Consider the following 22,586-nt stretch of genomic DNA (forward strand, 5'->3'; position numbering starts at 1 on the left):
TCTCTTCCCCAGCCTCCCACATTATGGAGTATCAGCAAGATGGATGCCAAAACACAGCCTATGTGCTTCAAACGTTTGGTTTGGCTTTTCAAGAAAACTTTCCCTTGCTCAGCCAGACAAGCTTAATCCAAACCTATCCCTATTTTATTAAAGCCACTTGGAGAGAATACTTTAGTTCAGACAAGGTTGACTGAGTTGACTATAAAAATACAAGGCTGAACAAATGAAACAGGGATTCGAAGAAAAGCAGGTTAAAACGTTACGCCTTTTCTAACAATCCTTCCTTTCTCCCTGAGAAGGCAATGAATATGAAAAAGTCAGAGACGAAGCTGGCAGAGCACTGGGAAGCAATTGTTAAACTGGAGCACGTGCAGCATGAATAACTGTGCACCAGAAGAAAATGCAAGGCGGGAGTTAGGAGCACGATGCATCTGCATCAAGCCATGAGAACAAGAACAGCTCCCAAAGCCAAGAAGGAGCGTGATACAACTCAACCTGGCTCTGAGCCTTCCTTGTTGGAAGAACATAAAGGCTACAGAGATCGCTCAGTGCTGACACCAGTCAAGAGGCGAGGAGGCAAGATGATGTGATAGCAAGCAGCCCTTGCTCTCTATGTCACCACAAGTGATCCTGGTGTCTGCCAGAAAATGAAAGCAGTTTTGTTTAAAACAGAGGTCATGTCCTCCTCTGTATTGTATGCTCTTGCAATGAGTTTTGCTACATTTAGAGAGGCAACACAGTAGAAGGAAGAAAGAAAGTTTTTCTTAAGTTGTATGAGAAATAATATTGGTGAAACACAGAAAAGTTACTTAGAGCCCATTTACTTAAGTCTAAATGTAAGAGTTGCTAAGTTTGCAAAGAAGGGAGGAAACAGCAGTGATTCCTGACCAAATAAAAATAAAAATAAAAATAAAAATAAAGTGGGCAGAGAAATTCTCTCAGACGAAGAAAGCAGATATTTAGGTTATGTTCCAGTTGGCACAAGGGTACGAGGCAGACTTGGGTTTGCACAAGCACATACGTGGCAGGCTCCAAGCTTGGCTCCTGTTCAGTATCACGACCACCATGTAGATTGCAGCAGCTCTACGTTCAAAGAGCTGTTGTGACACAAAACAGATCGTCAAATCTGGCATGTTATTAGCACGGAATAAAGCCTGCAAGGCAAGCTAATCACAAATCAAACAGTATTTAGATGACTAATTGTATCTGATTGCATATTAAGTTATAGCTCAAGATACCCTTTTCAGAGTTCTCCAGACAGCTAAATCACAAAAGCAAAGTGGATTATCCAAAAGCCTGAGATTAACAGGAGATTCTGTGCTTATCCTTTTCCTAATCTTTCCTTACTCTGCCTGAACACATGCTTTATCTTTGCACAGCACCACTATGCAGAGCACAACACTGACTCTGATGCAGAACACACCTCAAGCTAAGACCTACTAGGTGACTCACTGTACACATGCACAGCCCCAACCTGATGCGCAGTGCAGAGCATGATGAACACACTGCTTTGTGTGAGTTAGAAGAAAGAGTTTTGAGGTTATCCCATCATTCAGGATTTCTTCTGTATAATAAGTCTCTTGTATTCTTCCAGCCATATGCTTACTGCAGATGTCACAAAATGCCCCATGCCATCTCACTTCAACCCCAGTCATACAGAGCACAGTCACTGTGCTCTGCACACTCACAAACACTGAATCTTGTATCCACCAAATCATCTATCTGCTCTATCACTTTGGCCAAGAGGAAGCTGGTGGGATTGCTACTTGTTCCACCAAAAAAAATTTCCTTTTGGGAAGGGTATTGCCTACGCACATACAGTCAGTGTTTAACAAGAGGCATAACAGGCAGAACAGTTCAAACTGTCAATGTCTCAAACAGTATTTGTTACACACAAGAGTTAGGATACTTGCTGCAAAATTAAGTACTTTTTTTCCTTGTTTTACTGAGCTGAACCTTTCAGGACTTTGAAGTCCAGATGGAGCACTGCCCTAGGGGGGTTAAATGCAAAAGGTTTGAAAGAACTCCTCATTCTCTTTTCTACTTGGATTAACCTATTTTTGAACCTGTGAGAAATAGGACTTCAGTTCTTCTCTTAAACCTTCAGCCTGCACTTGGGATGCTGATGTTCACAGAGACAGTAAAAAATGCTAGAACCAAAGTTATTTGATATACATTATTTTTTTCTACAGAGTCTACTAGATCTTAGTAGGAAATTTAAATTTAAGTTGACAACACCAAATATACAGCACAGTAGGATATTTAGTGTCTAGAAACTGTTCTCCCTCAGAAGGCCAATACTTCACATTGGCGCAAGGTAGGAGCCAAGTGAAGTATTGCACAGGAGCATTCAGGTGGTGGTTCTTCCTCTACAAGACCCTGTCTTCAGCCAACACAGTTGCTGTATTAAGGAACAACACTGAAAGCAGCTCCCAGGTGGAGGTGACAGCGGCTCGCAGGGTGCCCCAAGGCTCCTCTGCACGAGGGTGGCCACAGCTAAACCGCATGGGCAGCACCCACCGCCTTGTTCCTTGCGCTATCTTGCTCGTTATTACACTGCCACGTTAGCCGGAAGGGAAACACATCCTGCCCTTCCCTGACAATGATACGTTTTTTCCAACATCTATTCTAGGCCCACGGATGTTCACAAGCACACTAAAGCTCCAGGTGAGGAGGCTCTATCTGCAGGTTTCCTCCTCAGGGTGGACATCTGTAAAGGACTGCGTGTCACACAGGGAAAAGCTTCTGCTAAAATAACCTGTGTGAAAAGCTGGAGCCAGCAAGCAGCTTGACAGTTACCTTTGCCAAGCATGAGGCAAAGTAATGAGACAGCAAATCACAGAAAGCAATCTTGTTCTTTTCTTTAAAAAAACACTTTTATTAAAAAAAATAAAGAAGAAAAAAACCAAAAGAAAAGGAAGCAGAGTTAATGAAACCTCGGATTCAGTAATGAAGTACTGAATTCACATTTTACATGTGAAAATATTACAAAATAACCATCCAGTGACTATTACAGCATTTTTCAATGGTTGGGACTCGGGTCATTTGATCACTCATTTTCATCCATCATCCACAGCAATCAAAAAATCAATTTTTTTGGTAATCCTGGAAAGTGTAAATTACATCGTTACCAAAGCAAAGGGGTTCAGTCCCCTCCTCCAGATTTTAGTATTCCTTTGGTCCTAACTACTCACAGTACTAAATACCTTTTAACCTGTGTACTCTGAGCCAGTTAATGCTGTCTGCTACAGCAGCTCATGATATCCATTTTCAAAAAAACTATGAAAAAGGACTAGCAACAAAGCCCACTTGCATTAGTGTGTGTGCTCCATGTGTGTCTCAAATTTTAACATTTTTAAATGCTAACTGTGTTTGGGGTACCTGTAAATACTTTATGTAAAAAGTTACAAGTTCATTCTACTTTTCTACATGGGAAGTATTTCAAGGCTTATCCTCACTCCCCCCCACCCAGAATACATATATTCTTAGTGATTTTTATTAAATACTGTCACTGCCCAGAATGTGCTGCCTGGAAGAATAACAGCCTTTATAGTCTCTGCATCACTCCTTAACCCTGTTTTTGTTAGTATCAGCTGTAGAGATGATCAGCACAGTAGCATTTTTCTGTTTTTATTCCACCAAGGCATCTCATTTCTCCATTAGGCTACTTATAATACAGGCAGAACTAAACATATGTGCCTTCTTGCCCAAATATGAAGTTCATTATGGAAGTATTTCACTGTTTTTGTCTGCCCTATTAGCAGAAGCCTTCTCTAAAATACACTGCGGTTGAATCACACTCACAGACGTTTAATGAAAGCCCAAACAACAAAAGTTTTTAATTCTGGATATGAATGATTTTTTTCTTGAGACCTGATTCTTTCTCAGGACAAAGCAAAACAGCTCTGAGACTACACAAATTGCCTATCCTGTAAAGAGTTTAATGTTGTATCTTTTACATTCTGCTTCACTCACTAAAGTCTCCATAGAAATGCAAATTAACAGTACTGGAAATTAGTGTCCTGGGGAAGGAGTGCTGCTTTAAATTAAGTGTTTTCCAGAAGTGGCAAGACAGACAGTGATGTCATCATAGCCTCAGCGCCCTTGTATACCTCACTGATGAGGAATAAATGCTAGCAATAGTTAGAAACACATGCTTAATACTTTTCACAAGCAGTCACCCATCTAGCTAAGTCTTTCCCTGACTATAAACACTATTACCTCAGGCTGCTTTCTGTAAGGTGCAGCCTCTGCAGATTGAAGTGTGTGCAACTCACTCCAGAGGCTCCAGGGCTTGATCTTGTTTAAAAGCAGCACTCACAGGGACTGCAAATATTCTCTCTCCTGGTGGCCAGTCCCCACTGCCAAGATTTTACAAGTGGGCCCCCAGCAGTAGCACTGTGGGCCATCCTGCTGAGCTCCAGAGTGCTACCTCCATAGAGCTGAGGGAAAGAGAATGGACCTTGAAGATTCTCTGCCAGGCACAGGACTTCTAGGGGCAGTTTTTTTTCTCTCCATATTTCAGTAGTAATAAATCAAAAAGAACCTGTACTTCAAATAATATTTTGGGGAAAAAAAAAGACCGTAGAACTGCTCATCCAAACCAAAGCATATATGGATTTTAACTTTAAAAAATAATACCAAAAAAAGGTAAAATAAACCCTGGGTAGCAGATTTGGTAGGTGTAACATTGGCTCTCTCCTTTAATATCCTTTAGCACTAAAAGGCCTACCTTTGAGACCCTCAGATTCTGCCAGCCTAGACAAGGAAATCACAGAACATAGGATTTTTTTTTTTTGATGTGCTTGAAGAAGCACTTAAAGAAAATGGTACTGATTGTTATGCGGGTGCTCAAAACTCCCAAGAAGCAATGCTGATTTCCTACATGCCTTATTTATACCCAAACTCAAAACTCCTGGCATTTCATACACAAGCTAGATTTACCCTTGTTGAAAATGAGATTTTTGGAAAGACATTCAGCCAATTAGTGTTCCAGTTCCAACACAGGTCTGGAAGCTCTGCTTGTTGTGAAACTCCAAACTTCAAGTGGCAAATCTCGGAACTCAGGGAATCACTTCTTTTTTATCCTCTTGTTAACAAGTGTATTTTAGGGCAGAGACTCCAAAACAGTAATCAGGCTCTCTCACAGTGATGAGCTAGAGAGCTAAAATTTGTTTCTTAAGCTATGATAACTTAACAAGCTACCACATGTCAGCTGACCCCCAGTGCCGAGGTCAAAGCATGAAAATAGTCAACTGATTAAAATTTTCATCTCAAGAGGAAGTTAAGCTATTGAGCTAATGTATTCTGCTGGTCATTTGAGACAGACTAATGAAGGTCAAGGTGATGGAACATAAGTGCCGGTATTTTTGCTTTCTCCCTGAGGTCAAGCAGAAACGCATTTTCACAAAGGAAGGTACATTCCAGAGTCTGTCACTCCAGTATCCACGCAGAGTCTCACACTGGTGGTTATGAAAAGCTGATGCTAACCTGGCAGCTGCTATCTGGCATATCCCTGCAGACAACCAGCTCCACACTTAAGATCCAATGGTTGCCTCTCTGCTAGAGGGTATGACTAATTTAACGTCAAATACAGGTCTTGAGCCCTCGGATCTTTTCTTACTGTGAAGACATGGAGCATGTGCTACCATTTGGGAGGAAGGCTGGAAGCTCCATACAACAGTAAAAATTAGGGAATAGGTTTCCCTTTAAAAAAACAAAACAAAACAGAAATATATGGCTAAATATAGAGCTGCCTAAACAGTTAGCTTGCTCAATCTAAGACAGCAGGAATCTCACTTCTGAAATTTATTTACATTCTCCAATCCTTCATTCAAAAGAATTACATCTCTCCCTTTATTTTTTGCTTAAAAAATGTAGAGTTAAGCTATTTTCACCTTAGTAAGATTTCTCATAGAAGAATTTGAAGGACTTAGTAATAGCTTGTAACTTACTATCACACTCCATTAGAGCAATTAAAAGAGATCTTAACAAATAGTTTCCTAAGCTTCATAAAAGAGCCTTATTTTTGTACCGAATCTGTTAAATCTGTCCGATATGACTTTTTCAATCATTCTCAGCCTATAATATTTATCTTAAATTTTTAAATCATTAAAGGGTTTCTACTGGTGCTGTGGCCCAGGGATACAGTTAAACCACATAGGTTTTCCTTCCCCGAAACACGGTAAGTATCCTACTGAGTTTGTAGCTACTACTTTAAAACAACTGAAACATGTAAGATGTTACCTTGATCTATTCCTTCTGTTCTTTTTCTTTTTAAATTTAAAAATGCATTTTGTTGCTCCTTTATAGCTTCTGCAGGACAGTTGGGTCTTGGAAGCTGACTTCCTGGAGTGGGTCCTGGTCGGTTACTAAAGTACTTCTGCTTCAATGCCTTAATGATAATGGAAGAAAAATAATCAAGTAATTAGTATAAAGCATCAGAACACCGTATATAAAGAAGTTAACATGACAAAAAGCATTTTAGTGACTTTAAAACTACTTAAGTACTTTTGTATCTGAAGAAAGCCTTGTGGCAATTCCAAATGTCACAGTTACTGTAGCCTGTGGCCCAAACCGGAAGCCGAGAGATACTTGTGCACTGCTATCTTTATCTAACCAGGACTCTGACATCTCAACACAGGTCTAGACAAACAGTCCATTTCCAACTCTGAAGAACTTACATTCTGAATGGAAAATCAGAAGGCAAATAAGTAAGCGGGGTTAATTTTGTGAAGTAGAACTACATATACTATTTTTAATTTTAGCAATTCCACGGCTTCCATAAACCATAGTCAAGGAAAAGAAACTAAGTAGCCCCTTAGGAAATCATTGCTCCGGCTTGTGCCAGTTACATCATGTTCAATGCCAGCTGTAAAACTAGCCAATATAGCAGAGTGCAAGTTCTTTCCTGCCTTAAACTGTAGCATTATCAATTAAAACATTAGGCTAATCCTAATATTCAAGCCACTACCCTACAATATGGCCTTTAAAATGACTTCATACATATGAGCTAGTACAGAAGAAGGCATCTCAATGCATGCCACAACTAATTACTTGGAAACTTACATTGAAAGCTCTTACAAGGAAACCCTGAAAGTATTCTAAGAGTTATTTTAGTAAAAAAGTACCCAATGCACACACTAATCCTTAGGACTGAAATCTACCTTGTCTAACAAACAATGAGGGAATATTGCCCTTAATGCAGCATCTCTGCTTTTTTGCATGCTTCTGTAACAGTGGAAGATGACAGAACTATAGCTCTGAAACAGTCAATTGCTGCGTCTTCCTCAGAGCAGGAAAGCATATTCTGAACTAGAACTGAAACATCCTGCAAGGTTTTTACTTCAGAGTCTTTCATGTCTCCTCACAGCAAATAAAGAAGTTGTAATACGTTTTACTGGAGTATAATAGAAATGGATATTGAGGAAGGCTGGTTTCAGTCACCACAAATTTTATGTAAAAAGGGAGATTTAAAAAATTTAAAAAGCGGATCACAAAATCTTAAAAATAGGGAATAAGATACGATAGCTTAAGTTTTAAGCTGTCAGAAAAGCGTGACCCTTCAGTTTGACTTTTTAATTTCTTACCCTTGGACTACACTAGGAAGGGAGATTTTCATTTAACATTGTTCACACCTTTCAGAGTTCTCTCTATGAAACACCTGAAATACTGCTAGTATTTTGTAGATAGGGTCAGTTTATTTCTAAACTGGCTTACTAGCTTCAAAATGCGTTCATCTGATATTCATTAAGGTAATGCTTAATGCTTATTAGGACATAATGCAAGTCTACTATACCTGAGTAGCTGTAACCCTAGCACAAGGATTAAATGTGAACAAGCCTTGCAGGAGATCGAGCAAATCATCACCAGCTGCACTGAAGATATGTTGAAGTGGCATTCCAGGAAAGGACTTAAATGTGACATAATCTGGAAGACTAGTCATTCCCTACAAAGACAAAAGCAAGATGCACATTTTTCACATAAAGAAGGAGGTCCGTTTTCCATAGAAGCCACTTTGCATGGCTGATTTCACAGCAAAGTATGTTGTAAAGCACCCTGCTAATGCTTGGCCACTGTAAACAACTAGGAATAACAAGTCATAAAGACATTTGTGTAATTGCTACAGTTGTTTTACACTTTCCTTCTCTTAGTGATCTGCCCTTCCCTTCTCCCGTTGTGACCAATACACAAGGAAAAATTACTAACAAAGTATGAAATAACTTTAGAGTGAGTGTACACAAATGAATAGACACTAGCTTGATTAGACACTAGCTTTAGCTTTTCTCTTGCTAGCTCCCATGGCAGAAAGACAAAATTCACACAAAAGTCCATTTGCATTTTCTCCAAATTAATCATATGCCCTCCTCCTCCTCAAAAATTAGCATAATGAGCATTTTCAGCTTCTTTTAAAACCTAGAGCTGCTGAACTTGCCTTTGATGACGGGAGGAAGGAAGTGGTGAGAAAGGAAAATATGCCAAACAGCTAACAACGGATGAATCACATACTACCCCTCTCCCTGCTTAGTTATCGGATCAACCCCATTGTCTTCATTCTGTTTGCACGCCTCTGCCTGAACATTAGTGTGTGTTTTAAACTGCAGTCACCACAATTCAATCATGATTGCAAGCAAACTAAAATATTAGTTAAGTAAAAAATGTATTTTAAAATAATCTAGAACATAAAGGTTTCAATTTCTGAAATGAATGCATTTGTATACTAATTTTAGAATCCACCATCCTTATTGTGATAGTATCTTCTCCTTTTCCCACTTACATCTTGTCCCTCCCTTTACCAAAAACATAGACAAGTTAAAAACAAACAAATCTTTATGTGTTTCATTTAAAATCCTGGAACAACAACACAGAATTGTTTCTGTATTGCTGTATTGTAATTACTTAAGCTTGTCATGTTAAAGCAGACAAGTTGATCAAGCATGTCAAGAACATTAAGCAACCTCTACTATTTCAAAAAATTACCCATGGGAAACCACAGAACCACGCAAAAGGGAAACCAAAAAGTTTTGTTATTGTTACCCATCTAATAACACTGCCGTCTTGGCTGCAGAAATTCTAAATTTCGGCTGTTTGTCCTCTTTTGTGAGGTCAGGCATATGCTTTCTGATAATTTATTGAAAATTTAAAAACCCCACATAGACATTTCTCAAGTAAAACTAATGTCAATCTGTTAAACTAAGGGACTCACAGGCCACTGTTCTTCTGTTGGAGTGCCCAGAGTTTCAAATATCCTTGTCAGCTGATCGAGATCAGAGTCCCCTGGCAAAAAAGGAACCTGGAAGAAGGCAGCAGCATTTCTGATTAACTTCTGTAGTTCAGTTCTGGACAGTAACTTTGAATTCCTGCTCATAACTGTATTATAAGCAAAACATCTTTATATACCAGTTTCCCACTAAGGGGTGCACTGAATGGTGCTTGGCAATAATGTCCAAAAAATTCTGCAGGCTTCTTGCAACCAGCCTTGATATCACTGACTTGACAGAGCTAAACGTAAGATTAAATTATCAGAGCATTAATGTAAAATGACTGCACATAGTAGAGAAAGGAGTTTAAGTATGCAGAGTAACCTGTTTAAGCTGTCAGTCACAGTGATCTTTCAGCAAATGTACAATCTGGATTTAGGTTTTATATTTGAAACACTGAAAGTGAAATGTAACTGGATTAGATGGATGGGATGAGATGACAACATAAGGCAGGGCACTGACCCATTATGTGAGAAACCACATAACCAGGGCCATGCCTGGTTTAAATCAGGCAGATGACAGAAAAGGGGGCTATTTATGCAGTTTAAGTTGTAGTTTGTGCATCAGGCACACAATGCAAAATGAAGGAGAATTTGAAAAGAAGCAGTATTGGGAACACCTAGAGGCAGTATTTAACATACTAGCATAGGAAGAGTATAGCGAGCATCCCTAACAGGCACTGGGATTAGATCTGGATACAATGAAAGCCATTTGAACATCAAATGTTTTTGTAAAGCCACCTGAAGAGGTTGTGCAGTGTAGCCCATTTTCTGCTTTGCAAGAAACTGAAGAATTCTAAAGAATGCTGCTTTTTCTCATTTATTCTCCTGACTTCCTTTGAGCTTACCCAGTTTTAGAAGGTCTAATGCCATGCTCGTATACATGTTACTAGCACTACTTAAACAGCCCCTGCACATTTCTCGAGTGTATTTATGCGCATTGTGTTTGTGTGATAAAGCAAGTCAGGAAAAAGACTTATTTCAAGATATTGCCAACCAGACCAGTTTCCCAGTCCAGTTCACCACACAGTCACACAGGTACTTAAAGTACCAGGCAGAAATCAGGCATAACCTGTTTACTGCTGGAAGATATGCCATATAGTGTAGGCACCTCACCTTTTAGCTGTGTCCATACATCTCTTCTCTACCACTCCCAACTCAGATTTTCATGTCTCCAAAGAGCCAGGTAATAAATGGCTTAGGTCAATAAAACATACTTAAAGACTATTATGTCTGTTCACCTTACTTGGATGATGTTGCAGGGGAGGCTCACTGTTAGCCTGCAGCTTTACTGTAGTATTACCTGGGCACATCCCTCACTCGTTGCAAATCAACCACAGTTCAGGTGTGGGTGATAACTGCTCCCAGTTATCAGGAACAATGTATAAGCCATAGGCTGTGCATGGACCTAAGATACCACATACTAGGAAGGCGGCAGTGAAAGCTGATGGGAAACTATGTGGAAGGGTAACTCTTGGGAAGATCTTCGCCAAAGTAGGACTTAAACAGCTTGGGGCATCCTAGCTATTCCTAAAGACTGACTGCAACAATAGAGGAATTCGGTCTGCTCCAAAACTTCCTTTTTCTTACAGTTGGCAAGTTTTAGGAAAATATCCCCCTGCTTCTTCCTTTCCTAGGAAGCAGCCTAACTTACATTTCCTGCTACTTAAGAAGAGCAAAGACAAATGTTTGCATTTAAAGACTTACCCGAAGGAGTAATTCAGCCAAAATACAACCCACAGCCCACATATCAACACCTACACCATACATTCTAGCACCAAATAAAAGTTCTGGGGCTCGGTACCACCTGAAAAGAGAAATCATCTTAGGAAAAGTGATCTTTTTACTGATCTCAAGTGCAGTATGTTGTGGCTATGCAAGAACTACAAAGCAGACACTTCTCCTGGCCTGGGTATTTTTCGGACACTGAAACTGAAACCCATATGGTACCCTGTAAAGTCTTTTGTTTTGTTTAAAAAAGACAGAACGACATTGTGCTTCCTTCACCGAAGCACCAGGTAAAACCACAAATCAACTATGTTTTCAGCTGAGCTGATTATCAAATAACTGCAGATGTGCAAAGGTACCTAAAGCTAGAGATTGGTTTTGTGCAAAAATGAATCTTGACTACAGTTATTCAGACTGGCTACTTCCACTGTGTAGAATAATTAAGTTTAACACAAAGCTCTGATGCAGTATTTCATTTCCACTCTTTTGGATAAAGGTACAAAACTACCTCAACTATGAATAGTGTTAACGTTAGAGCAGACAAACAGATCTCTCTTGCATATTTTATGCTCTTCTGCTTTTTAGAAGATAGACCTTAAATACACATGCCATTCATGACATTAACAAAAAATACTTTAATGAGCTTAAGCTTTTGCTGAGGTGTCCTGTCTTATAACAAGTACGAGAATAACATACAAACAAGATTCTAGCCTCATGATTAACAAACAGTTAAGAACTGCCTTGCTCTGGAAGTTAGGCAGCTACATACTCTTCCCCTGTTTGGGAGAGAAAACCATACCATACAACAGCCCCATACATATATATTCTGTTTGTTCTCAACACCCTGCCAAACAGTGCTTTCCTGTGTTGTCCCTTATAAGGCTCTCCCACTAGGGTGTTGCCACACGAGTTAGGTTTTCAAACTGTACAATTTACCAAGATATGTTTCAAGGGGCAACACAAAACAGCTACACAAATACCATCTAGGAAACAAAGCAGGATACTTACCTTGTTACTACTTGGTGTGTATAGACTCTATTTGGACTTCCAAAAGACTTTGCCAAGCCAAAGTCTGCCAATTTTAAAACCCCATTTTCATCTAACAGCAAATTATTGGGTTTTAAATCCTGTCAGTATAGGAAGCAAAGAATTAAATATGTCACTACTGATAAAAACAGACAGATAATGATACGCTAACAAATTTATAGTAACAGTATTGCAAAGACAGCCTTCGGATTTCACCATAAATTGACATCTGTGGAATGGGTGTGAGGGAGTGGGAGGAAAACAAGTATTTAAACATACCTGAAAAATGAGTCAGGCATATCCACCTGAATATTTCAATACTCAAACAGTTCTGTATTACTGCATAGTTGCCAAATAAATAATAAAAAGACTTTGATATTTTTTCAAATAACTGTAGTACATATCAAGGAACTAGTAGTTTTAATACAGCAACAATACTAATCAAAGACATATAATTTTAGATCCTTTAAAATATATATGTCTAAATGATAACCCCATCAATAACTGTTAAACATTCCTTCCATTACAAGTTTCTAGCTGTTCCATAACAGCTAGGACTAGAGTTTACAGACTTAAAACCTATGAGCTTCAAAATAGAATTTGAGTATAAAAATCTAATACAGCTGTTTGGATGCCACAGCTGAGAGCCTTTATGCCTGTAACAAAATTCAGTGCAAACTTACTCTGTGTAGAATCCAGTGCTGATGTAAATATTCTAATCCTTGAAGCGTCATCAGCATATATGCTTTGATGTGAGACTGTGTCAACACAATACTAGTATCCTTAATAATAACCTGTAAAGTATTAGATTAATAATAAAGCTTACTGTGCAAAATCATCCATTCCATTTCTTTCAACTGAAGTTATTTTATCCTCTAAGCCATAGTTTGAGCTGGAAATCACATATTCTCTACTCTCGCCATCTCTCCAGAAAAATTCATCAATTCTGAAGATCAGAAATTGAACTGCAGAGTTCTAACAGCCTATGTGAACCTCATGTAACAGAGTCAAGAAAAAGGGAGAGAAACAACAGCTTATCATTTCAGCTCAATCCCAGGCTAATAACCAGCTTTCATGACAAGGCTATACACTTCAAAAGGACAGTTTCTTCAAATTTACTGGCAAATGTATGTTCCCACTTCTTCCTTCTTCCCTTGCGTAACCTAAGCATCTCATCTCTGGAAATACAATGGTTCCCTCTTCTTCTCCAAGCTGTCTTGGAATAGAAGTAGCCCATGCCACTGTATTTTAATAAAGCTATTTAAATTGTCAACATTCTTCGATTTCAACATTAAAATTCTATGCAAATATCCTCTTTTAAAATATTCTGTACACTGCTCCAAGTCTCTTTTGTTAATATTATCTTGCAAATGCATAGTAGTCTTTCCTAAGCTTTGTTTGAGATTTCCAAAAAGCAGCTTTTTGAGACTATATACAAAGAGTTTCATGTATGCTGCTGGTCACAACAGGCTGTGACCCCAAATGGCAACCTTTGAGTGATACCACACTGAAAATGAGTGCACTGCATAACACAGCATTAGGTAGCACAAAGCACTTCAATTCTCTTTGCAACTGTATTTTTCCTTAGTTCTAAATGTTGCAAACAACAGCATCAATCCTTTCACCAGTAATGTTTTTCTTAGCAAGACCTTGTTTTGTGATCTAATCTTTTCACTCTTACCTTCCTTTAGTTTCAGTGACCCTGCCAGCACTTAATAACAAGCCTCCATGTTTAAAGTCTTATGTGCAATGAGTTAGCAAAACAAGTACTTTTATTTCAGTCCAGAGTATGGATAACGAAGCAGAGATAGTGATCTGACATGAAATGTCATCTAGGAAACTCTTTCAGAATGAAGAGCCTTGTATCAAAATATCCAATATAAAGATTTTTTGCAAAGGCAAACTACCTTAACATCAGAAAACAATCAGACATTCAAATACCTACTGCTGTTACATTTAGTAGAATATATCAGTTGTGTGATTTTAGTACCAGCTCACCACTCAGTGAATATCACATTTACCTGAACATGTTTTGTGCTAGCATACTTAAAAATTGCACCTTCAGCCAACTTAAGACAACAAAAGACTCTTCTAATGTAGGCATATATAAGCTTGTCAAAGAAAGATTCCTCAACTCATTTTAGTGTCTTCAAATGTTTTTGAAAAAACAGACATCTTAAAAGATTTAAGAGATGCAATCTTACCTCTAGGTCTGTTTCCATAAAATCAAACACCAAGCTAATATTTGATTTGTGTCCAAATGCATCTAGAAGCTGGAAAACAACATACATCATGAGGGACCACACACTATAGTACTTCCAGTTTTCTAAAAGTCTGCACCATTTTAATCTGGATGCAGGTTTTCAGATTGCTGGGGTGGGTGAGGGAAGAGGAACAGGAACAAGGACATGGCTACCTGCTGGGCAGAACTGATAATTAGAGGACAGCACAGGAATCCAATACCTCAGTTTTGTCTCAACTGAATTTTTCTTTCACATAACCCTTGAGAAATTATATTGCTTTAGATTCTCCACTTGCAATTGCAAAATGGTATTACCATACCTGCTGGGATTTTTGGAGACTGAATTGAGCTAAACCGAGTAAAATTTTTCACATTGCATCTCCTTCCACTGGATTTTTTTCAAACCTGATGTTATAAGCTTTTACAACAGTAATCACTTTACCATGTTAACTACAACGGATATTCAAATGCACAGTTTGCCCGCTGCCTGAGGTCTCTCTCCTATCAACTTTCTATTCTCCTTTAAAGAAGACTAAGTTTTCCTGTAGATTCAGCTTTGCACATGTTTTCTGTAGATAGTCCTAAGTGCCAGTCTTTCTAGCTACGTTTCAAAAATACTCTTAGGAATGTGTTCATGCTTTCAAGCCTTCAAAAAATCTTTCCCAAGAATAGCCAAATAATCCCTTCTTAAGCAGTGTAAAGGTAGGAACAGTGACGTGGAGGAAGACGAAGACCATCTAGCATTCTGCTCCTTAGAGCAAGAAGACAGGCCGCCTGTGGCAGGGCTCATACCTTAGGTTCTCGCTACGCCAGCTCATGGGATCTCCTCAAACACTCATGCTCAAGAGCAGGGGCCAGTGCTTCTGCTCTCCCTCTGCAGAAGCCATGCAGCAGGAGATGCTTTGCAGGTTGGCATACAAACTGGGCCACTTCTTTGCAATGTGTGCTTCTTATACTCCAACATCCACAACTGAGTTGCTAAGAATGTACAAACCTATTGTTACCTATCGCCTATTGCCTCTGGTAACTGCTTACGGACCTGCTGATCCTGCTTTGGTTCCTTTTGGGACCTGCTGATACTATCTGCTTCCACAAACACCTTGGCAATAAGTTTGACAAGTTGACCACATATTGCTTAAAGTAGTTTAAAAAAAAAAAAAAAAAGAAATTCTAACATTACCAGTGCCAATGATTAACTCTTATTTCCAACTCTTAGTTTGCAAATAACACTTCTAAATTTACCTTATCACCTCAGTTTTGTAGACTTCCCCCACTGCTCCCAGCCTGCTCCTCTCCAGACTTTTCTTAAAGGAGCTGCTCATCCCTTTAACATTTCAGTTATTCTTCTCTGCACAATCTCTAATTTAGACAGCTAAAACAACCACTTTGAAAGCAAGTTTACAGTCCAGAAGAGCACTGTATCTCCACGCTGAAGAGCTAAATATCAAGACAAATTCTCATTTGGCCTAACATTTATGACAAAAGCCTCAAATTATCTACACTAGTCAATTCTAAAATATTTCCAGCCTCAAATAAGTATTTTTATCTGTAAGGCAAACTAAACTGCAACTGAAAAGACATAAACACTGCTCCTGCCCACAGAGATTTTGACCAGCATTAATACCTAGTAAGCTCCAAGAATCCCACCTGTCCACTGCCTGTGAAAACCTGCTTTTAGCAGTTACCAGAGCCACATAGAGCAACAGCAGGTAAATGCAGCACTGCACCTATTTGCATATCTAGCAGAGATGAAAAATCTGGCGATATAAGTGTCCACAATTCTCCCCAGCACTAACTTCCACTTAGTTAAAAAAAAAAAAAAGTCTTCATTGCTGAAAACGGTACTTTGCAGTAACGATTGTTTTACTACCCTTAGTGGACTGGAAAAACAAGAAAATAAAAACTAAGCAGCATTGTCATGACTCAATGAATTCTATACTTCCGTGGGAAGCTGCACGAACAGTATGCAAGGATCAATTCTAGAACTAGCATTCATTTTACTTACACCAATAATATTTGGATGGCTTAGCTCCTGTAACAACTTTATCTCTCTGAGGGCTGTTCTGTTGATTCCTGTTGATTGAAAGAAAGATGACAGAGAAGGAATAAAAATTTAAAACTTTGTATTAACTGCAACCAAGAAATCACTTGTTCTGTAACTTGCTATTAAAATCTCCTTCCTCTCTGCTCAAAAATTGATTTCAGCTTGTGACTTGCCAAACACATTCCTGCAGTGGATGTTTACTTCTTCCATAGCAAGTAGACTCCATGCCACAGTAATCAGATTTACATTATGAAGCTATACATGCCCCTTTTTGGCAAAAATGGGAAGTTTTTCCACACAAGTTTAGAAAATCTGCATTTAATTTCCATGTTATATTTTCACGTTTTAGTTTTGTTTTAAAAGTGCATCTTGCAAATAGCAGTTTTTCTGTGGAGTGTTGCCCAAGAAGAGTTTCAGCTGTGCGTGAGCTGAACAACAGCAGACTGGTTCTCGCACACTGAATCTCACATAACAGGTCAGACTGTAGCACAGTTTGGTGCAGAGCTACAGGTGTTACTCTACACTTCTGCTTTGTCTGTTTTGCGTGTGCCATTTTATAATCAAGCGGACGTTTGCCATGCATGTTCCCAGGTAATGCAGGGAGACCAGACATGGTCCAGGCTGCTCTTACTAAGAACATCTTTGAGCTGCAGCTGAATATCCTACAGGCCAGAAGTGACACCCGCCCCTGAGGGCATCAGCCCACTGCAGACCAGCCGCATCATGGCTTTGCAGCACTTGGCCCACCCAGCAGAGTCTGGATCGGCACTTGGGATTCCCTTTAGCGATTCTTCTGCAAGGATGCAATTCAAGAGCTGAGAGCCAAGATGCTTCCCTAGAAAGCAGGAGCCTGATGCAGGATCCCTGAACAGCAACACCCTGGGCACATACAAAATTCTGTCACACACAAATGTAGTGAGAGGAGACCAACAGCAGTGGGTTTTACTTACTATATCCTTGCCTAAAAGTATGCGGGGGGCCAGAACACATAATCAAAAAGAAACTGCTCTATGGACCTGATTTTCAACACAAAACAACGAACAAATCCATGCACCGTCTATTTTTTAACAGCTTAAGATCTTTTTATTAATGTTTGTTTCAGCATAAATCACAAAAAGTATGAAACATAAGTGAAACATCTGAAACAGAAATAGATGTTCTCACCTGCCATAGACACAAACAAATCAACTGAAAAAGATATATTAAACTCTGTGACGTAAATCAATTTGTTTAGCTGTGATTTTGCCTATGTATTAGTGAAATAATTATTCTGCACTACTCTACATTTTATTCGTGTTTGTATTTCTCTTAAATTGAGAAAGCCTTCACATTTAGATATATATTATGTATGCAGATAATGCTGCTGCCTTTTTTTTTTTTAATGCTTCCAGGTTGGGAAGAAAACCATGATTACAACATTGTAGGAAAAAAAAATACGTGGAAGTAAGCCTAAGGCTAAAAGTGTTGAGCTCATTTTATCTCAGCTAAGTTATGGTGTAAAAATTTAACTCACCAATTTATAGACAGAAAGCAAACCAGACAAAAGTTATGGAGTATTATTTTGTTAAAGACTTACCATCTTTAGCTTCTGATCTATGTCCAAGTTTAATCTGAAAAGAAGTGAGATTCACATTATTTAAAAGTCCCACCTGTGGATAAACTCCTTAATGCTACTCCTCTAAAACAAATTTTTAGTACCACAAAGGAGTTATCCAACTAGATTTATTCATCTATAGAGAGAATTGACTTCCCAGCATTAGCTTTTAGGCAAGTTTAAAAAAAAATTGTGGTGGTGAGAACAGACATAATACGAACTGGCAGAGTAAGATGCTTTGTAGTTAAGTTACAGTAGTGACCAACTTCGTTCCAGGGAGAAATGATGTCAAAGTGAGTGACCGTCTAGACTTGCTCTCAATACAAAAGCTTCAGATGCTTCTCTGGACACCATGAGGTGAAACAGCCTATGAAAACGCAAACACGTTTTCCTCGGCTGTGCTCAAGCAGCTGCAGACCTATGGCCACTTTTGCCAGTGTCTTCCCCACCACCAATTCTAAAGAGTTTATTCAGAAGTAGCACAGATGGATTGAAAGAAATAAGGGATTGGAAGAGGAAGGGAAAAAAAAAAGTAACGAGCAAGAACTAATAAAACCTGAAGTTTGAAAGTGTGTGTTTTTAAGAGACATACCATAGAATCATGGAATGCCTAAGGTTGGAAGGGACCTCTAGAGATCATCTAGTCCAACCCCCCTGCACACGCAGGGTCACCTAGAGCACGTGGCACAGGACTGCGTCCAAGCGGGTTTGGAAGATCTCCAGAGAAGGAGACTCCACAACCTCTCTGGGCAGCCTGTTCCAGTGCTCTGTCACCCTCATGGTTAAGAAATTTTTCCTCAAGTTCCTGTGGAACTTTTGGTGCTTCAGTTTCTGGCCATTTCCTCTAGCTCTGTCGGTGGCCACCAGTGAAAAGAGGCCAGCACCATCCTCCTCACTGCCTCCCTTGAGGTACTTATAGACACTGATCAGGTCCCCTCTCAGCCTTCTCTTCTCCAGGCTGAACAGGCCCAGCTCCCTCAGCCTCTCCTCATAGGGTTCCAGACCCCTGATCATCCTTGTGGCCCTGCGCTGGACTCTCTCCAGCAGCTCCACATCCCTCTTGTACTGTGGAGCCCAACATCCCTAGTCCCATTTGCTAGGGATATTAACATTCTAGCTGCAGACCCCGCAAGGAACTCAGACACGCGGTACCCCTGAAGCAGCGGCCCTAGAGGCAGACTCCTTGGAGCATTTAACCGACTTCAAGGCCGCTGCCCGAACAACGCGGGCCGGGCGGCGGCACCGAGGAGGCTGCTCCGCACTCACCTTCTTGATGGCCACGATGCGCTCCTGGCTCTTGTCCCTCGCCTTGTAGACAGTGGCGAACTAGGGGAGACAACACAGGGCCGTGGTGGCAGCGCCACGTGCGGCGCGGCCCGCTGCCCCCGGGGGCGCGGGGACCCCCGCCCGCGCGCGCGCTCACCTGCCCCTCCCCCAGGAAGTCGAGCTTCTCGTAGCGCTTGGCGCGCGCCCGCGCGTCCATCCCGGTGCGGCGGCGCCAGGAGCCGCCGCGGGGCCGCACGTCCGGCAGCGCCGCGCGCCGCTTCCGCCCCGCTCCTGGCAACCGTCGGCGTCACCGCCGCCTCCCGCGCGCGCGCCAGGGTCTCGCGAGAGCAGGGCGGGGCGCCGAGGGCAGTGCGGGCGCCGCGGCCTGGCGGGCGCAGAAGGACGTTGCTACCGGTAGAACTACCGGCACCGAGGAGACGGCTGGGGATTCGCACGCGGAAGAAAGCGACTGCGGACACTGTTATTGCCAAGTTTGAAGAATGGCTAATTAGAAAAATATTTTAATTGTGCAGACATCCAGTATATTCAATTGTTAGCCATCAAAAGAAAGCCTTCCGCACTCATAAATTAATAGTGTATTATGTGGCAACCTTCTCACCCTTCATACAGGGTATTTATTAAAGCTATTAATAGATAATCATTTATAACATTAAGGAGATGCTTTTGTTGTGAATAGAATACTTCGTTCTTCAACAGCGGTGAACAAACTATCTCCGGTGCTTCACGCTTATTCAGGACCTCCACGCTGTAAAATAGACAGTTAAATATACTCTACAGAAAGTAAACATTAAGAGCAAATATTCCTTTGCGCTATTATGGATAATAGAGACATTGATTTTTAATTATAAAAGAACATGGACAGAGTCTCAAAGTATTAGCATCAATCAATAACATTTTTTTTCAATTCAGGAAGAATACAAAAAGATAAACACCTGCAAAAAATAACCAGCTGGATTCCTGATTTCCATGCTCCAGGGAATGTTGGCTTTTAGGAAGATCTCGTAAATACAGCAGCAGTTTACAGAAGTTTTAGAATTATTTTCGCTTATTATTTTCAAGTGGCAAAGTAAAAACAAAAGCAAGGTCAGCTACTAGAATCTTTATAAGAAATTAAACAGCTACTCAATTCATTATTTTGTCAACAAAACCTTTAGAATTTACCTCTCAGAAAAATTAGGCTAGAAGTGTACTACTACAAAAATAAGCTGTTTTATTTCTTGTGCATCATATATTGTGTGCATTTATTGTGCATAGGTGTGAAAGCTCCAGGCACACAGTTAACAAGAATTAAAATGCCATACCATATCTGAAACTTTAAAGAATGTGTAAAAATAAGATAATACAGAAATATGCACCAACAAACTTACTTGAATGTATTCTATCTCTTCCTCTGACATAAGTTTCCTTCTGTATTTCTGAGGTAAGGTTCTTGCTAACTCCGAACTGTCCGGCGCCCCTTGTACTCTCCTTACAGGTGATATATTCTGAAAGGCGGGTGATCTGCCTCCCAGAGACTCCTGTGCTTTGGAAGCATGGTGTGATGGCACACTTGCTTGTAGGGACTCCTGCACTGCAACCCAGAGTGCAAAACCATTTACAGAAATATACTAAGACTGCACAATTAACTACACGAGCAGCCAACAAAAGTTACCAGTTACTGATAATTGCTTTTTCCTCCTTCCAGAAATGCTTAATTAAGATTCTTTACTTCCCACAATGTTTTCATTGTTGTTAAATATAGTAAGACCACAGTGAAAACACGCTGAAAGCAGAAGCAAGCATATTTGAGTGTCAGAAATACTGATGTGGCAGCAGAAGATAAACCATACCTACCCTAACTCTTTCACTAGGAAACTGTATTCACAGAAAAAGCATGTAGGATCATCAAGGTTATAAGGGGAGAGGGATAGATGGAGACATCTGTTATTTTGGTTTTAAAAGCTTTATTGACTCAAATGGAATATTAAAATATCATCCAGCTCATATAACTTCTATCTAATATAACTGCCTGAAATCCTGTAAATATCAACATAGCTATAGGTATAAAAACGGATGTGTCGAAGATCACAAAGTAATTACTCCTCAATATTAACTAATAGCACTAGAAAACATATCTTAAAATGCAGAGTGGCAAGGCCTTCTCAGCTATAATCAGGATACGAAATGCCATAGACACGGCACACTATAATTAGGAAAAGGCTGAGCAAAATCCAACATTATTTCTGCAAACATCACTGAATGCCCAAGGTTTCTTCTCATGGTGACTTTGACAGAAATGTGTCAAGTAGCTATTACTATTTGCAAAAATATGATCTTGTATATAAATCAGGATCAGGAAAATATTGGAAATCTCCAGGAATCTGTTTTGACCAACACATGCATACACTGTGTTTTTTTCCGCACAGTTGTAATGTCTGGAATGGAAATGCCAAAGAGCTGTTCTAGAAATACCACTCAAAAGCGGGTAAATATTTAATCCAAATTAAAAAAAAAAAAAAAAGAGAAAAATGTGTCCTGGTTCTTACATAAAACATTTAATGTGAAAATAAGTTACGCGCATTGTATCCTTACAGCAAATACTTACATTTAGGCTTGGGGATGCTTTTTCTGTCCGGGAACTTAATTAAGGGAGTATGTGGCTTGACTACCTAGAAGAAGACAAGGCAGCAGGAGCACACAGGAAGAGAAAAATACATTTCTAAACAATAATGCAATAGAAAGCATAACATTATTTTACCACTTCTATAGTGGTGCTTTGTGCACCATTATTTTGACAAACTTCTGTTTTCGATTTATCCAAGGAGAAATTTCACTTTTAACACTACCCCTTCATCCTTGTGTTTGGCATTGGGATAAGGGCACCTTTACTTTTCTCACAGGAATCCCAGATCATGTAGAAGTAGCTATGACAGTGGCAAAAAAAAAAAAAAAAGAGTTGCACAGTTTTATCACAAGAACTGTGTAACTGCTACCTGTGTAGGCTTCTGTATTTTCTGTCAGTTGCCCGCACACGGCCGGAAAAGGTGTGAATAAGAAAGGAATGGTATGCAGAGGTGGTAGTTATGTTGTGCACATACTCGTCACGACGGGGGCTGCGGTTTTTCCTCATAACCCAGTGGGATCTCCCGGGAGAGGCGAGCGCAGCCCCTCACAGGGGGTAACGCACCGCCTCCTCCTCCACCTCCTGCCCGGGGAGCTCATCGCAGCCGCGGCCCCAACCACACTCCCCTTGCGGGGAAGCGGCGGCTCTTACACCCCGGCGCGGCCCGGCCACGGCCCGGCCCGGCCCCGCCGCCTCACGGGCCAGCGGCCCCGCGCGAGCCCCGCGGCGCGTCCCGGGGCGCCGTTACCTGAACGACCCTGGCGGCGGCCGCCATCTTGCTGCCCATGGTGTCCGCGGCGGCGC

At 40.4% G+C, this 22,586-nt stretch overlaps 2 protein-coding genes across 3 annotated transcripts; both read right to left on the reverse strand.

The window, feature by feature from the left end:
- Positions 1 to 344: 344 nt before the first annotated feature.
- Positions 345 to 19,376, reverse strand: CDK7 (cyclin dependent kinase 7). Of its 2 annotated transcripts, none has more exons than XM_088523361.1 (12): positions 19,317 to 19,376; positions 19,160 to 19,219; positions 17,876 to 17,909; positions 16,261 to 16,328; positions 14,218 to 14,286; positions 12,697 to 12,807; positions 11,996 to 12,114; positions 10,967 to 11,066; positions 9,206 to 9,292; positions 7,799 to 7,948; positions 6,247 to 6,394; positions 345 to 637 (listed from the first exon to the last, which is right to left on the reverse strand). In XM_088523361.1, exons 1-12 carry the CDS (start codon positions 19,374 to 19,376, stop codon positions 546 to 548), a joined length of 1,098 nt encoding a protein of 365 aa, XP_088379487.1. In that variant the 3' UTR covers positions 345 to 545. The 2 variants fall into 2 exon arrangements, with proteins under 2 accessions (XP_088379487.1, XP_088379488.1); XM_088523362.1 differs by lacking the exon at positions 345 to 637 and adding an exon at positions 2,914 to 3,105.
- A 1,081-nt stretch (positions 19,377 to 20,457) lies between these two features.
- On the reverse strand, positions 20,458 to 22,586 carry KGD4 (alpha-ketoglutarate dehydrogenase subunit 4). Its single transcript, XM_088523365.1, has 3 exons — positions 22,531 to 22,586; positions 21,765 to 21,828; positions 20,458 to 20,750 (listed from the first exon to the last, which is right to left on the reverse strand). Exons 1-3 carry the CDS (start codon positions 22,567 to 22,569, stop codon positions 20,458 to 20,460), a joined length of 396 nt encoding a protein of 131 aa, XP_088379491.1. The 5' UTR covers positions 22,570 to 22,586.

The sequence above is a fragment of the Tinamus guttatus genome, unplaced genomic scaffold (assembly GCF_059628265.1).
Source record: "Tinamus guttatus ecotype Peru unplaced genomic scaffold, ASM5962826v1 Tinamus_guttatus_pri_ptg000184l, whole genome shotgun sequence".
Lineage (NCBI taxonomy): Eukaryota > Metazoa > Chordata > Aves > Tinamiformes > Tinamidae > Tinamus > Tinamus guttatus.